General features: G+C 42.4%; 1 protein-coding gene across 1 annotated transcript in view; it reads left to right on the plus strand.

Moving 5' to 3' along the window:
* Cbl (E3 ubiquitin-protein ligase CBL) overlaps positions 1 to 17,625 on the plus strand; it is a 47,619-nt gene that overhangs the window by 11,038 nt on the left and 18,956 nt on the right. Inside the window, exons 4-6 of the mRNA XM_037422587.2 lie at positions 3,209 to 3,346; positions 6,938 to 7,157; positions 12,805 to 12,972. Of these exons, the coding sequence (XP_037278484.1) occupies positions 3,209 to 3,346; positions 6,938 to 7,157; positions 12,805 to 12,972 (526 nt within the window). The remainder of the gene's footprint in view (positions 1 to 3,208; positions 3,347 to 6,937; positions 7,158 to 12,804; positions 12,973 to 17,625) is intronic.

The raw sequence follows: 17,625 nt of genomic DNA on the forward strand, positions 1-17,625 counted from the left end.
TTGGTCATTGCGAGTTTTTTTTGCATGACCTAGTAAAATGATATGAGCATGTTAATTCATTACATGGACATGTTAATTCATCACTTTTATGAAGATGACTGATATGAAACAGTGTACTAGCTTGCAGAATTTAAACTCAGAAGCTATGCATTTACTTTGTTAATGAGCTCATGCAGTATCAGGGTGGCGCCTGCCCTTGCATTTTTATTTTGTTTTTATCTTCTTGTTAATTAAGTAACAAAAGCTTCTCTTCATGCCATAATGTGCCACTGGAGGAAGTATGTAATGTTATATTAAAGGGGGCCCTGTAACACTTTTTTCACAGTTGAGGTTTTTCGAAAACATGTGAGCTGAGCATTATAGCACAGCCTGAAATTCATTATCGATTCTCAATGTCAGCTAAAAATTGCTTGTTTTACTACCATCAAGCGGTGCGGTAAACCCAAATGACTGCACCATAAACCCAAAGTCCTTGGCCATTAGCTGATTGGAGCACCTGGAGCTGCGTAATAGTTACCACTGCCATGGCAGGATGCTGTAATGTGCCTGCACGTTTGCTAGCAATCGTATTCATAGGAAGCTATGCGCTTTAAGGGAAGCAAAAAAGGAGGTGGATGGGAATGCTCGACATCATGATGTGTGCTGACGAATGAACCTGCTGTCTTGTCATTGCCTCCTGCGTAGCTTTCAGCACGCTCACTGGTACGAAAGGAGAGAGAAAGCGCATAAAGCTTGCGATAATCGCTGTAACTCTGCTTGTGCTTGACAGATTCTAAATATCTTTGTGGCAGTTGATTCGTGAGGCAGTAAGCCCCTTGAATGAAGCCAATAAATGATCACACTAGACTGAGCAAACAGAAATTTGTTAAAGGGAATTGCTCCTTCAATTGAACAACTGCCTCTAGTAAGGTTGGTTTCGTACTTGAATGCTGCACTTCTGTTCATCTCTCAATAAAGGACTCTCTTGTTGAAAGTAACGCATTTTTTTGGCCCCTTCAGGTTTCGTTTAATGAGTGTACAGTTCTTCTAAAAGTGTTGCAAGGCTCCTTTGAAGGCCAACAGCAATGAAATTTTGCATATCTCAAAGCGCCGATTGTTGGGCAGTCTAGCTCGAGATAATGATACCTGCCAAACTTCACCTTCGAAATGTAAGTGTTTATTTAAGGAAAAATGAAAAACTCGCCAACAATGCAATTTTTTATACCGAAACTAAAAAAAAACGACGCCGTTACAGCTGACCGCAAGTAATGTAAAGCGCAGCCTGGCAAACCAGCCGATGCAGGCGAATAATCTGCTCTGTGCTTCAAAGTATTCTCATTACGGCTGTACCCCAAAGTTTTATTTTTAGGTGGTAACAGAGGAACAAACTCTGTCAAAGTTCACCGTGAAAGAAACACGAATACAGGCCCATAAATCATTTCTACAAGCATTGGCTGCTCGTTTCACCCCTGTCGTTTCGTCATACTGCCTTGGAGAACTCGCTGGTTCATAATAAATGATGTTGCTAGATCAAGCATCGCATATTCTTGTTTCGTTGATATGGGCAATAAAACAGCATTGTTTTTGATATTGATGCACTGTTTTCCAAGCTTCTATGTCTAATGAAAGCATCCCTGCATTTTTGGGAACACTATTCTGACTGCGCAAAAAACTTTTAGATTAACCCAGGGTGTGGGATCGAATCCTGGCTGCAGCGGCAGCGTTTTCGATGGAGGCGAAAATGCTGTAGGCCTGTGTGCTCAGATTTTGGTGCATGTTAAAGAAGCCCAGGTGGTCGAATTTTCCGGAGCTCTCTGCTACAGGGTCTTTCATTATCATGTGGTGGTTTTGGAATGTTAAACCCCTCATACCAATAAAAAGCTTTAGATTAGACATCACCATCATCATCAGCCTGACCACACCTACTGCAGGGCAAAGGCCTCTCCCATGATCCACCAATCAACCCGGTCTTGTGCTTTCTGCTGCCATGTTATACCTGTGAACTCATCTCATCTCACCGGCCCACCTAACTTTCTGTCTCTTCTTCGTGCGTTTGCCTTCTCTGGGAATCTAGTCAGTTACCCTTAACGACCAGCGTTTATCCTGCTGACGTGCTAAATGCCCAGCCCATGTACATTTCTTCTTCTTTATTTCAACTATGATATTTCATCTAGATTAAACATAACAGAGCATAATTTTTTTTCCTTAAAATACGCTTACATGCTTCAATTCCTTTGAACTGAGCGCGACTATATTTCTACTGAACTTTGCTGGTGGGACTACCCAGAACTAAAAGTGAACAAATCATTCTCGTGCATATATGATGCAGCTAGTCTGGCTCTTAGCGGCCCATTGTTTTTACCAGCTTTAGGCTATGCTAAATGTTTTTCTGATAGAGTTGCGCTATACTGCAGCGTGCAAAACACGCTAATGTGAGCATTTTATGTCTTACTATAGCATTATAATACAAGTACCTCTCGACGCCAGCACTTTTTCAAGCGCTGGTTGGGGCTTTCCGCTGTTGTGTTTGCAGCAGCTGAATATTGAAGGCACTGTCGGGATCGGACATTCTTTTCAGTCCCAACAGTATTTGAACAAATAGACACTGTTCATACTTAAAAGCCCTTATCTTTGAAATGCTCCGGGTAAAGTTTCATGCTCTTCGCTGTAGCTCCAAATCTTTTCGCCTCACTGTGATAACCCTTGGTGTGATATCGGGGCTATACGTTTGTAAAAAAAGTGTGAAAGCTGGCGCTGTCCGTAACATACGTGTTCTGGCCGCCCACGAACCCGTATTTTGCCCTACAAAATATTCAACCTTTCTGAATGAGCCACTCGTAGAGGGTCGTCAGGCAGAAAAAGAAGGGATGCAGCTGCAGGGAGTTTTGCTCATGAGCGGTGGTGAGCTGCGTTTGGTGTCATTTCCTTTGTGCTCGATTTGCCTGGGCACACTGCTAAGACTTGTGTCATCTGCTAGCTGACAATTAGACTATCGGTTATCAATAAAGTATGCAAATTCAAGATTTTTCACTATGATTACTATTGCTTACCCAATACATGCTATGCATTCTGAGCAGATTTTGTCCAAGTTAAATTTAGTTGCTGTTGGTCTTTAAAATTAATGTTTTTCTCGTCTCTGTTATACCTGCTGGTTTTGTTGTTGGTTTTGTTGTTTCGCTCCGAGTGGACACTGATGGCTGATGTGCAACTTTTACCTATGTGTACACAGCTATGTATTCCGGCTAAGCTGTACGAGGCTGGGCCAGTGGGCCATTGGCTACGTCACAGCTGAGGGAAACATCTTGCAGACCATTCCACAAAACAAATCTTTGTGCCAAGCACTTCTCGACGGCTATCGGGAAGGATTGTGAGTAATTTTCATTCACAGCTTTGTGCTGTGTGATGCTTTTATTTTTACGCATAACATTTGTGCAGTCATTTCACCACTGAGTTTGAACCCACATTGCCTAGTGAATTGCTTTCAGCATGTACATTACTGGTACTATGCTGCGACTTCCTCGTGTTGCACAGCCGCCTCCGTTTCAGGTATTAATAATTAAGGTATAATACGTCATGGTCAGGGAAGCTGTGCAGTAGCATATATGTTAACATGGCATAATACAGTTAACTTCCACCAATTAAGCATTTCGTCAGAATCGAATAGGTATCCAATAAATAACTAGAAAATAAGAAAAAATGCTAACATGCCATAAATATATTTTACTGAAAGCCAGTGGACTTCATGTTTTTTTTACTGACAAAGGATGTAGTTATTGGTCTGTATGTGTTGACATGGTTCTGATGTGCCCTTTAGTCTAATGGATGCTTTTATGGGTTCATGGCAGAATACAATGTTTTCCTTACTCTCAACACCCACTCAACCAGAAAGCACCATGAGAGGGATTACGGGGGTCAGAGCAATGCCATGTTGATGTGCCTTACAGTGTACAGTAAAACCTCCTTAATTTGAAGTCACTGGGGCCACGAAAAATCTTCGGATTAAGTGGGTTTTCGAATTAACAGAACGTACAAATAAGTTGGATGCAAGGAACTTGGAATTATTCTAAGTAATCGGGGCTGGTTGTTTGCTCTGCAGGCTACTTTGCGGTTCCAAGTGTTATATTTTCCAGCAATACCTGGTTTGAATTTTGTTGTAAGGATGGGAGAACGGCGGGCCTCGCAGCTGACACCTAAAAAAAAAAAAGATGATGCTGTTCTGATCAATTTAAATGTGTGCTTGCGGAAAACAAACCATCTTCACTGCAACATGAGAAGCGCCAACAGCATGGCGCCAGCATTTCGCTGCATCAGCACGTCATCATTCGACCATTTGCCCATTCTTTCTAAGAACATAAAGAAGTCAATAATGGCCAGTGTGACAAAATACGCAATGTATTTTGGCTGGAAAACGTGATCCTTAAAGCTTTCGAACTTGGTTTTCGAAGCAGGCGTTGCAGGCAAGAACTCTGTTAGCAGAGACAGTGCGCGTATTGTTGGAGGAACCGGCAGTCGAAGGTTCGCATACATTACCAATTATTCCAAACTACTTTTTATTAGTTTCTTTGCCATCCCAGAAAGAATGGGCAAATCATGCCGCACAGACATTGTGAGACATGCAATGTGCTGCCCGCGCGTCATCAATGTGTTGCAGTGAAGCACGTATTTTCCGCAGGCACACAATTTAATTGACTACGAGACCGGCTTTTTCTTTTTACGCTGGAAGTAGCGAGGCTAGATTGACTTAGCTGCCAATTATTAGTATCACTACACTGCATTGCCTTGTGGCTCTTAAGGGTCGTTGTTTCTGCAGATTTTCGGCTAGGTTGACTTAGCTGCCGATTATTAGTATCACTACACTGCATTGCCTTGTGGCTCTTGAGGGTCGTCGTTTCTGAGGATTTTTGTCGAAATTGGGATAGGGAACTGACGTGCATGGCACCCAAAGTTTTCGAATTAACCGGACTGGTTCTGACCACCGCTTCAAATTATCCGCTCAGACTTAAGTTTCAAAATACGGGACCGTGGAAATATCCTGAATTAAGCAGGATTTTGAAATAACTGAGTTCGAATTAAAAAGGTTTTACTGTAATAAATTATGCATAGGAATTTGGCCCCTTTTACTGTGTCTCAGGTGTAGTTAGTGTGGGTAGTTCTAATTAATTCAACTGTGCTCCGGTGAGAGCATGTATGTGTTTCAACTTGACACACATTAAGTAAGGAGTGCGAAGGCTAACTCTTAAAGGGACAGTGAAAAGAAAATAATTTTTTCGATTATTAGTAAATTAACATATTTACTCGCTTAATGAATTCATGCACTTGCATAATAAACTCGCCCTCAACACCAGTAGTCAGAATTCGGATTTTTTTTCTCCCGCGTGATAATCGCATGCCCTACATTCGTTCGCTGCAGTCCTGTTAACCGACACGTGGTGGCTCTATGCCCGTTGGATCCCTTCCGTTATTTATTATTATGCCGATCCCCCTCAGCCACCTCGACTCGCTTCTCCCCACTTTCGCCCGCTGCTGTGTGGCGTGTTGTTTTTCTTTTTATCTGTGTGCGGCATGTCCCCTGACTTTTTTAAATTATCTGTGCTCCACAGTGCGCTTCACGAATGTGGGAGTGTAGAGACATCACAGCTGGCAAGCACACAGCGAGTGAAGGTCACGAAACTCCCTGCGCCAATTGGCCGATGGTCGTTTCCTGCAAATACGAAACTTTAAGGCCCAACTACATGCACGTGATTTTTGAGCGATGACAGCAGGATTTGCTGTCGCCATGGCTGTCACAAAGGGCTATTCGTCGCCATTGTGTGACAGGTTTCTGGAAAACCAGAAATTATCGCTTGTAGATTGCCACAACATGGTAGCACCCTCGATTCAGTTGCAGTTTGCTCTTCATGCTTGTTATTCACACGTATTCAAGGAACGCAAGATATAGGCTACCTTTTTACAATAGCTTCTCATGTGAACAGCGAGACGTTGGCCATAGTTTGTCATTAATATCGTTATCGCCGGTTTGTTTTGATGCTTTGGTGGTAGCTTACTGCAGTGTTAATTGCGGCGGCATCGTGCGAGGTTGCCACAAAGTTGACAAAGTGTGTTGCAGCGTTGTAGCGCACGCTTCTGGGTGCTGCTTGAGATTACAGCAGATGCTACTGTTGCCGTTAAATGATTGGGAAAAAAACAAGCCGCAAAACGCTTTTATGGAGTGGTGAGCGGCGCAGGGACAGCATCCAGAAGATGAGTGGCATGCAACAAAGAAACTGATTCCAGACTGGGTACGCGTATGTCATGCTGCGAAATGTTAAACGACCTAACCTTTTTTTTTTGCATTACCGCATTTTTTGCTCATCCCAAAAAGTTTTCGTAATATTTGCCCCGCATGATAAATGCACCCCCAATTTTGCTCCGATTTTTCAAGAAAAAAGGTGTGTTCATTACGTGTGTAAATATGTTGCTCTTTCACAATGACAAAGCCACTATGGTTACCACGAAAAAATGCTTGGTAAGTGAGAAAATAGGCAACAATGAAGTGGTGGGTAGCGGCCCCACATTGGAATTCTTGCATCAAACCGTTTGTCGTCATAGAGTCTGATGGCGTCTACTAGGTCACAGTTCCCAATCAGTACAAATGGAGTACATTGTCCTTTGAGGGGGCCATAGGCTTAATATGCCAAGTTTCAAGGAATTTTGTTGAGCTTATGTTGCCAAGTTGCCAAAATACGAAAAATAAACTTCGAAATCTGTGGCTTCGCACGCAGTGACTCAAGCAGGAAGTTTAAAATAAAACTTTGACCTTTATTTTCTCCTGCTTGATGGACCTATGATAGTGAAATTTACAGTTCTTCGAGTTCAATTCATCAATCTAAACTTGTTCATGGGTTCACTTGAGCATCTCGTTAATTAAGTTGCACTTTAGCAGCATACTGATGGCCTATGGATGGACTGTTCTGTGCAGCTACCTCTACCCAGACGGGCGCAATGTCAATCCCGACCTGAGTTGGGCCGTCCAGGCGACACCCGAAGACCACATCAAGGTGACGCAAGAACAGTACGAGCTCTACTGTGAGATGGGCTCCACCTTCCAGCTGTGCAAGATCTGTGCCGAGAATGACAAGGACATTCGCATTGAGCCTTGCGGGCATCTGCTCTGCACGCCATGCCTAACCTCCTGGCAGGTGAGTTTCTTCTTATTGCAATATCTGTCTCACTTTCTTTCTAAGCACTGCTACTTAGAATAATAGAGTAAGAGTATTTATTTGAGCAAATAATGAGTGCTAAATTAGGTATTGCAATTCATTCCACTGCTCTTTGTGCCCATTGCCTACCCCTGCATTACAATGGCTACCATCTGAAAAGATGAGCTTGCTCTGCTCGCGTAATTCATGAAGATCACTTCATGTGGCGCTGTGTCTTCGCAGAAGTAGCCTTGAGTAACTGTAGGTACAGTTAAACCTGTTTATAGCGAACCTTTATACAACGAATTCCTCTATATAAAGGAGTTTTTCTATTCTTTGCCGTTACTCCATAGAAGCACATGTATTTGCGACCTCTGTGTAACAAAGTAACAGTGGGAGATATCCTTGATATAATCAATTTTTGCCATGGACAATCTAGGAATTTTGCCCCAGACTTTGCCATTTTGGCTTGAGCATGCATCTTCCGCGGTTACCCATTACAATGTGCGGGGGCATGTTTTCAATTCGAACTTGTTATGGAACATGGCATCGACGGCAAAAACCCGCCGAGAGTGTCCAGAAAATAACACATTTTTACTATCTAATAAGTGTTTTAGTTTAGCTCTGCCTTCAGTTGCCCTTTTGTTTATTTAATGTTTATTTTTTTAATTCTCGTACTGAACTTGTATATAACAAAATCCTCTTTATAACATATTTTTCCGAGATTTTGTCAATTTTGTTATATCCAGGTTTAACTGTATAAAGCAATGCTCCAGGAGCAACATTGTTTTGTGTCGGCCTTTTCGCTGGTTTCGGCACCGATACTGTTGTGACAGAGAAGAGACTGACAACTGGTGTTGCCCTGGTTGGAGAGTTCCTTTTCTTTCATTTCGGGCTCACAAGAAGCCCGGCCTTCCACCCAGCACATTTTTTACACAGCCTGGCATTTCCCACCAACGCTTTGCTGCGGTAGATTGAAAATTTCTACTCGCTACTGTTTTCACTGCCACTCCGCTTCGCAACATGTGGCTTTTAATAAATGTTTATTATACGTTGTTGTAAAGCAGCATGTAATGATTATGCATGTCACGGTGGCACAAGAAACTCTCTTAAAAGGGCCCCTAAACGACCCCTGATATTTGTTATTATATATTTTTTTTTTACATTTTGAGTCGATGCAATCATCAAGTTCAGAATGCTGTCATAACCAGTGGTGCCAAACGCAGGCCCTCAATTCACCTTAAAGGGGTACTCACACAAAAACTTTGGCCTTGCGTTTTTCTGCTGCAATGCCTTGCTGGGGGCCTGTTAGTCATGACACGACACATCGTTTGCTGCAGCACGCGACAGATGATTAATCACAGGCTCCTCATTATCAATCAGTTTCAGGTTGAGTGAGTTACAAAAACTTGGCGCAACTGTCACCACCTAGCGTGTGCATCTTTTGACCACGTCAGCACACAGAACCGTGACGCACTTCCGCACGGTCTGCATCAAGGATTACTTTCGAATAGAAAACGGGACAGTAATGTCGCCAAACACAAAACTTTCCAAGTGTGCACCACGGCCACGCACTGGCAACCAGCCACTGAGAAATATTAACTTCAGGAACTAACGCGGCAAAAGAAAAATGGCAGCTACGATGTCATCATAACTTGTTTTTTTTTACCGCAGCGTGGTAACGTGAGGGATGTAGGGGGTCTCCTCAAGGTCCCCTCTGAGGGTGTCTATAGCGCTCTAGATTCGGTCTCTCACGCAAACTTCAAAATTAATTAAAAATACCTTGGTATATTCGCTGTTGATATCTCGCAGATGATATACGAATGTTCACGGAAATCGACCCCGCAGGCTATCTCGGCCCCGAAATTTTGTGTCAGTACCCCTTTAAGTGTGGCTAGAAAAAAAATAAAAAAAAAAACATTTGTATATACAGGCCATTCTGTATTCCCAGAATTGGTATTCAGGCCACCAGCAAAATCTGGTCATGTCAGCAGCAATAACCATAGTTTTATGCCACAGAGGGCTTTGAAGGGCTCATTGATCATTACTGCTTCGTTGTATGCCACCAGAATAAAATGCCTGAAACTTGGAAGGCGTCTCTAACTTGTCAGATCAGAATCCTTTTTTTTTTTATCTGTGGAACAAAGCAAAAGAAGGTAAAAAGAGCCTTCATCGTACAGTAAGAGCTTAATAATTTGAACTTGGTTAATTCGAACTGACGCCCTGGTCCCGGCACAGCCCTGTGTATTTGTATATTGAGGAAAACTCCCGATAATTCAAATGCAACGGTATCCAGAGTGGTTAATTCGAACTGGGAGTGCTTGGTTTTCATTGATCTTCACAGAAGTCAGTCTGGAGTGTTCACATTGTGTTGCTAAACCAATTCAAACCAAATTTAAAACAACAAAACAGCAACATTTCTCAGCACATGAGAATTGGGATGCTCTGCAATAGGAACAAGCTGAAAACATTGCTCATGGACTCATGATAGAAGAAACGCAAGCAAGCCGAAATTTGTTGCTTTTCATTTTGATTGCGTTTACTGCCACATAAGTCAACATGTTTTGAAGCATAAATAGCATCATATATTTAGACATTAAAGAGGGCCTGCAACACTTCTTGAGCATGGTCAGAAAATGCTGCCAATCGGTACCAGTAGAGGCTCCCGAGAACATGCGAGCCCATTATTACAGAGCAGCACGCGACCTGGAGTTCACAATAAATTATCAGTCAGCTAATAATTGTTTTCTCTTCTCTGGACAAATGACGGAAGACGCTCAAAAATCATGGGTAGAAGGCCATTGGCTGATTTGAACCGGGCGCGCTCTGTAGTTACAGGGATCGCCGCGACTTGTCCACACGTGCGCGCACGATCACACTGAAAAAGCCCCGTATTCAAAGAAAAAAGAAAAAAATGCTCAAGGTCACTAGGCGCACATGACGTATTTTCTTTGCCCCTGCCATCCCTGCCTGCTTAGCTTCCAGCGCTTTCATTGGGATGAGAGAAGAGAAAATGGGATTGAAGCATGCGACAAATCTTTGTAACTCTGCTCGTACTGGATGGATTCTTGAAATTGTTTCAGAATTGAATTCGTGAGGCAATAAGCTCTTTTAGTAAATTCATTCCTAGGTTACTTGAAAAAGTGTTTCAGGCCCAACTGTTCACATGAATGCATGTGAGTGCTCGTTTTCGGCCTATCACTAGCTGATCAATTGATTTTTTTTTATTTGCTGTTAAAGCTCCATGAAATTAATTTACAAAGTTTCTTGGCACAAATGCGTAGCAGCACCTAATTTGTGATGAGCCCTGAGATGGCTTTTTTTGTTTTCCTGTGCAGTGAGATAGGATCTCTATTCATTCTTCCTCCCTCCTGCTAATTCGAACCCCACTGAATTAAAGCACCTTTATAGTCGCCTTTGAGCTTGAATATAAGACCTGCTACTGTACCTATAATCATTACATAGCTGTTGTTTCCAATTAGTTAGCACTTTAATTAGTTCCAATTAGTCTGTATGTAGTGCATTTGGAAGATATATATGGTTCCATCCATGAGGACAATTCCTGAAAACCCTTCTAATTAAAATCGATGCACAGAAAAACAGTTTGAAGCAGGAGCAAATATGGCCCAGGAGCTTTCGGGATCCTTCACTGTCGAGTTGCAAACATCCTGCCTTGTCACTTTGTTTGCATTTACAAATGCCGCCAGGTTACCCAAATAGCTGGTTTCCAACCGTAATGTTCCCTATAAGTACATTACTATAAGCAAAGTGCTAATTATAGTAAAAAATATTTAATGCTGGTAGTGAACACTCGGAACTGCATATTTACAGTGCTCGTAGTATTCCTAAAGAATTTCGTTGGTAAAAATGTTTGACACTTGTCTTTCATGGGTGCACTTCTGCCCTCATCGTAATCACAAAGATGATGCCTCTGATCTGAGGACGCCACTCCAACTACATCTTCTATCCTTCATGTGATGCCATGTTTCATCGTAACTAATACAGTCGAATCTCGACACTCGAAGGGGCTGGAAAATTTGTTCAAATTAAAAGAAGTTCGAATTATTGAAAGCTAAATGTACGGAGGGCTCTTCATGAGTGGCGCATGTGCATTGAGCTGACACATGATGGGGGAATATTCAGAAGACTTACATTTATTCACGAATCACAGGACATCAGTCATTAACTGAAATAATCGGTGACGCGCATCTGTACACGTTTGCCTTGCAGTGAATCAATCAATTTCGCATGCAGCTTGCAAAGCATTTCAACTTTGGCTTCAGCATTCACCTTGCAAGAGGAGTAGTGTGCGGTTCTCTGGAGCGGCTAAGTCCAGCGCCAACACTTCTCAAGACGACAACAACGCCTGCGTAATGGTAGCCTCCCTTTGCGCAGCAGCCATGGCGTGGCCAGCACATGACGAGAAAGGAGGAGCGTTTCCACACGGAGAGAAGCAGATCAGCATTTGAGAGAGAACCAACAGTCCACGGCGGTTTCTTTTTTTTTATCTTTTTTTTTTTCATTTCTTCGCTCATGGCGTTCAAAAGACAAGGGTCTCTACGTGGGAGGGACGGAAATGGAGAAAGTGTGGTACAGGTGCGTCGCAGATCAGCATTAGAGAGCGAGCCAACACATCCCGACAGCTTTTTTTTTTTCTTTTTTTCTCTCTCTCTATGCGCGCGGCGTTGAAAGGAGAAGGGTCTCTACATGGCAGGAACGGAAAAGGAAGAACCGTGGCACAGGCGCGTTGCAGATAGGCATTTGAGAGAGAGCAAACATTCCGCCGCAGCCTTTTGTTTCCCTTTTCTTCTTTTCCTTATTCGCGCTCAGTGTTGTGGTGTCGCCGCTGGATTGGGCGTGGTGCTGACAGCATTTTTGGAGTACGGTATGTTCGAATTACCCGTCGCAAGTGCTTGCACGTTCGAATTACAGGGCATTGTCGCCCATTGGAATACACATAGCTTTGACGGGACCACAGCATGAGTTCGAATTAACCGTGTTCGAATTAATGAGATTCGACTGTAACGTAGTTTTTGCTGGCTGGATTCAACAATTTCGTGCTAATAAGTCATACAAAAGGGTGTTTCACCGGAGCTTTCTGAGATTCCAAGTTTCACCAAGTTCGGGCCATACTGCATAACACCCTATGGCTTGGTATTGCATGAAGGATTTGGATCAGATTACTGTACATAGTCTACTGTCATTTGTGGGCCGTAAATCATTCGTAATACTACAGTCATTGTGTTATTGGGATCGCCCATTTAACTTTCTGCTCTTAATGAGGCAAATGGAGTTGATGTTGAGAAGCGGTGCTGCCTTTATGGCAACTACGAAGACCATGTTGTTTCGAGGTGCTTGTCCAGCGAAACGCTGCATACCAACAAAAATTTTCATTGTGCTCACCTAGTACCACATTCTGAAGCATGGAATGCATGTAGGACTTTCATTACTGCTTGCAGATAGAAGAATTCTGATCAAACAACTTTTCACAGTGTTTACCACATTACCATTCTATGATTAAAGACACTGACTAGTGAGCTTTCTATTGCGCTAAAGAAAACAGGCATCATATAAAAAGTTGGTTGTCACTCCCTTTTGTTCTGGATCTAAAACAAGCCTGTCCACCTTGTAATTGTTCACGTTCCAGGATTCCGAAGGCCAAGGCTGCCCCTTTTGCCGAGCAGAGATCAAAGGGACCGAGCAGGTAGTGGTTGACCCATTTGACCCTACGGGGCGGACAGTACGCAAGACCGACTTGCAGAACTACAACCACCCCAACAGCCTGGTTGACCTTGACGATGATGAGCCTTTCGAGGTAAAAGAACTGCTCACTATCGCCTCGTGACCCCCCTGCACTGCTGCCCCTTTCTCAAATGCCCTCCCGTTGTTTGTTGTGTGTGTGTGTGTGCTCTGCAAGACGGTTGCTGCTTTCCCCGCCAACATGGGTGCGTCTTTTGATCAGGGTGAAAGAACTGTGCGCTATCCTTCGCGAGTCACCTTCTCAAAGTAGAAGGGATTCCCTCCACGGCATAGGAGAACTGCTCGCCACATTATTGTTTACTGACTGCTTTTTCACTTCCTATTCTGTGTGATTAGCGCCTGAGATGTCTGCAAGTTTGTGTTGCCAACACCAAGGCGCATTGGCATCGCCGACCGTGTATGCACCGTATTCAGGTTGCCCCTCCTGAGCCTGCCTGCTCCAGTGTGTGTATGTGTGTGTGTGATGTGTGCACGTTGACTCACGGCCGATGTTTCACCCTGCCCCCGAGACGACGACAGACAGTCCAGATGCCAAAGAGCTGTCGGCCAGGACACCTTTGATGCAGTAGAGGAATGTGCAGTAGTCACAAAGTGTGTGTCACAACGCTGCACTCTTTTGTCAGCTTGCTTTTTGGTTTTCTCCCCTCCTTGGTTATTATGCGGCAATCGTGCATGTTTGCACGCGATTTGGATACCCACGCTAGCACACCAGAGGTGGTAGAGGCATTGATCCACTTTACATAGCTGTGAATATTTAACGCTGTGCATTCAAAGAAGAGAGACGAACTGTGAACTGACAGGACTAAGGGCGGCTTAGATTTCATATTTTCACCGATAGTCTTTTTTTTTTTTTTTTGAAGCAGTGCGCACCTCAATCAAGACTTGAAGATATTTCTGTAAAACTTGCACGACTTCAAAGAACAACTTGCAAATGCCTGCTTCCACCTTTGTCAGCTTGCTGGGGGTGTTGTTTGCATATTTTTTTTAATCAATGCTATGTCATGAAAGATATTTTGGCCTGTGCATTGTGATGCCAAGGTTTCTGGTGAATTTATTTTCAATTGCTTATCATTTTGTTTCGTGTTTGCTGATGCAAGAGACCATTCTACCCAGTGCAATTTGTTTTTCTTGAACTGAAGATAGCAAGCTTGAAGTGCGTACTTGGTCAGCTTGCCTACTGACATGTGTGTGCCTGCTGAGCGCTTTCATGGACACTATCGCAAGTTGCGCAGGCAGCAACAGAAGTTCGTGATGCTACTATTTCTGCCTGCAGTGTCTGTAGCTTCTTTTCTGCAATGCAAGGCTTGCCTAACAACATGGAGCAGTGTGCTTCTAAAGATGAATTCACATTACATGCCGAATTTCCAATCAGGCCTGTGGATTTCAGTGTCACATATCAGATTACACTACTAGCAACTAATCTGCAATAAAACCATTATGCAACAAGTCATTTTAAGGCTATTGTTACAATGTGCCCAATAAGTATTGAACTGAAGTCTGCCGTTAAACCTGTCACGTGAATCAATTAAATGGAAGCCGGGCAAACACTGAACCAAGATCGTAACTAGATCAGTTAGCATAAACAGAGCCTTCACGGGCGAAAGGGAGATGGGTACAAAATGTGAGGACTAACATAGCATCGTAATTCTGTATTTGCATATTTGGTTGGTCATTTTGGATCAACACGCTCAGTTCGCAAATCACCCTCGCTTGCGTTACCAATGATCATTCATACCTTTTTAATGTACGTTAGAATTTTCATGTGAAACTTGACATCTGGCTAAAGGTTTAATTTAAATGTACATTAATCAGTGTGCAATGCAACGAGATGTTTAAAAATTACCTTACAAACACAGGCTTTTGTGCTTGGGTCTACTCTCCTGTATTCCACAATTTATGTTTCGTTTAGGCCTCTGCATGACATTTTTAAATATATTTGAAGTTATCTGTTCAGTTCATTATTAGGGTAACAGGTAACAATTGCTGAAGCTGCGGCAAAAAATTGAAAGCATAGCAAATTCAGAGGTAACCATTGTGCTGTAGAAAAATACACATATACACAGATTCCAGGCAAATAAAGCAAAATAATCAGGCCTATTCATGTGGTCTCGTAAATTGAGTGAGCCACCAATCCATGAAATTACTGTCTCCTCAAGTTCCCATGTTTGTGCAACTTGTGAAGTTTGTGAAAGTGCATGAATGTTTATTGTTTGTTTCAGTGCATTCACAAGCATGTTTAACTAAAATGTGTGGGTTCTATTCCGTTCCTTAGTCGTAGTCCACTGGTCTCTGGTCGTCATATATTCATAGACACTACCTTTCACGCTCCTTTTATATTTTGCTACACATATGGCACAATTGTGAGTGTGAAGAAGATGCTGTGACGTAAGGCTTTGCATAAACTCTTTATTTATTACATTTTCACTGTGACTGCAGTGTTAAAACAGTTACTGTGGATGCATCAGAAAAGTTTTGCAGGAATAAAGAATCCTATAGTTGTAACTTGGATTCCAGTGTTATTTTCTAGAGTGTCGCCTGTTTGTCTTTATGTCCCGCTTTCCCGTCTGCACTTGTTGAACAATATTCAAAGAAAAGCTGTCATACTTGGCTATACCCTTTGCTTTTTGTTGTCTTTGCAGCCGAGTTCTTTTTGTTCATCCTTCGTTCCTTTGTCCTCCAGGCAATGAGTGTTTTGCATTTTGAGAGGCTCTCGTAACTCATCCTTGCACTTTCTAGAAATCTGTGAGATTCTGCTTTTTGAGGCATTTTACTGTGCTCGAGTTTAGTCAGAAAAAAAAAGCACAGTAGCATGTGAAGATGGTGCAAGAGAGTTGAGTAGCTGCATTAAGTATCACTAAGTATCTTCCTGTAGCGTTCCTCACTCATTTAGTACAAATTAGGGAGTGCTAGTAAAAACACATTTTTTCTATATTATCATTGCCATCTTTTTCAAGCACTCGAAAGTGACAGTGACAACTGTACTGCGTTCAGATCAATGTTTACTTGAAAAAGAATTCTTTAAGGAGGAGATCTCCTCTGATAAGATGTTTAAAGCGAGGAGCAGGCAACAAGCGACTAATAGTGTCCACCCTTATAACAAGCTGGTAAAATACTTCTTACGCTAACGCAACTTGAATTTGTCAAGCTCATGCGAAAAATTTCTCAATATTTAAAGTTAAGTAGGCCTATAATTCTTTAATTATATATTTTCACGTGCATTACAAACTGAGCTGTAATTAGTTTGAGTATGGTAATTCAATGTTCCTTTTAACACTGGAATATGCTGGAATTCGCAAAGCAACAGCTCTTTATAACCAGAAAATCTGCAATAAGCCAATCTAAACCTCTCCACATGAACGTGACAAAACCAGAAACTGCAGGCCAAACTTGCCCTAAAGTTTTGAGTCCTCAATAATTTCAGATTATGCATCTGCATTACAAGAAAAAAATATGTTTTTTCAGCAAGCCCGAGGGCCGTACTTTAAAATTACAGATGTACCTGTAAGATAGCCGCTTGATCGAGTTTCTGCACAAAGTGCTTTTTCTCTTTTGTAATGGCAGGCTTTTTTAGAATAATTCACAAATAAGAACTGGTTATCACTGAAACACATCGTCAATGCATCAGTTTTGCCATTCAATGTTCACCTATTGCTGAAAAAGGCTTGGCATGCCACATTCGCTATCTGCAAAAGTTCACCATATGACATTCATGGCTTAGAAGAGGTATAATACTATAAGGTACATCTATTGTAGAATACTTCATGACAAAAGTAAAATACTAATGGGGGTTCCTTTACAGCGAGTTGGCTTTCTAATCTTGCCTTTGTGATGTCTTGCAGTAGCTGTCCACAAGAGAGGCAATACACAGTTTTGTAAGCACTGGAGGATTAACTTCAGTGAAAACCACTGCAGCACATCTTTTATTTTTGTTCGTATTTAACTGGGTTACTAGGGTTGTGTTTATTAACTTGTTCACTTTTCTTACATGCGAGGTGTTAAAAAAAAAAGTGTTGATGTTTCTGGGATCGGAACAAGTTTAGCAGTTTTAAGGAGCTTAGATATCATCTCTGCGCAAGTCGCATGCCACAACAACTATGAAAAAGAAAGTGAATGGGAAACAGTGTTCAAGTTAGATTGGCTAGCCTGTCACTTCTAGCTTCATTAGTAAGGTACGATGACATCACGTCATTTGGAAATGCAAACATATTGAATATGTAGGGTCAGTAAGGCAGCCCAGCATAGGACGGGCAACTATGAATTTGTTCAGGAAGGGCATTTAACAATGTCTTCTGTTTAATACCCTGCCTGAATGCACAGTACCTGGCTGTTTCTCCTTGAATAAAGCAATGTGGGCAGCACGAATGGGAGCATTGAAATAAATCTTCATTTTTTTCGTAGTGGGAGGAATGGGGCTGCCTTCTGTAAGTTGAAGACTGGACCACCTCTTTTCCTATTGTATCCTCTTTGGGATGGGGGCTTAAATGTACAAGATGCCAAAGCTACTTCTTTAATTGCCAGTGTTACAGTCTATAGTCTGGCATCGCCAGAAGATATCATTATTTTTGTTTTATTCTGCTTGAGACATCAGATTGCTGCCGACACAGTGTTAGACGAAGAGCAATACAAAATCTTGGCGTGTGATGGCACTGTAACCAGGAAAACCCCACATGCTAGGCTTTCATGCTACAGCACTGTGTGCTACTTTCTG

Source organism: Rhipicephalus microplus, chromosome 4 (assembly GCF_043290135.1).
Source record: "Rhipicephalus microplus isolate Deutch F79 chromosome 4, USDA_Rmic, whole genome shotgun sequence".
Taxonomy (NCBI): domain Eukaryota; kingdom Metazoa; phylum Arthropoda; class Arachnida; order Ixodida; family Ixodidae; genus Rhipicephalus; species Rhipicephalus microplus.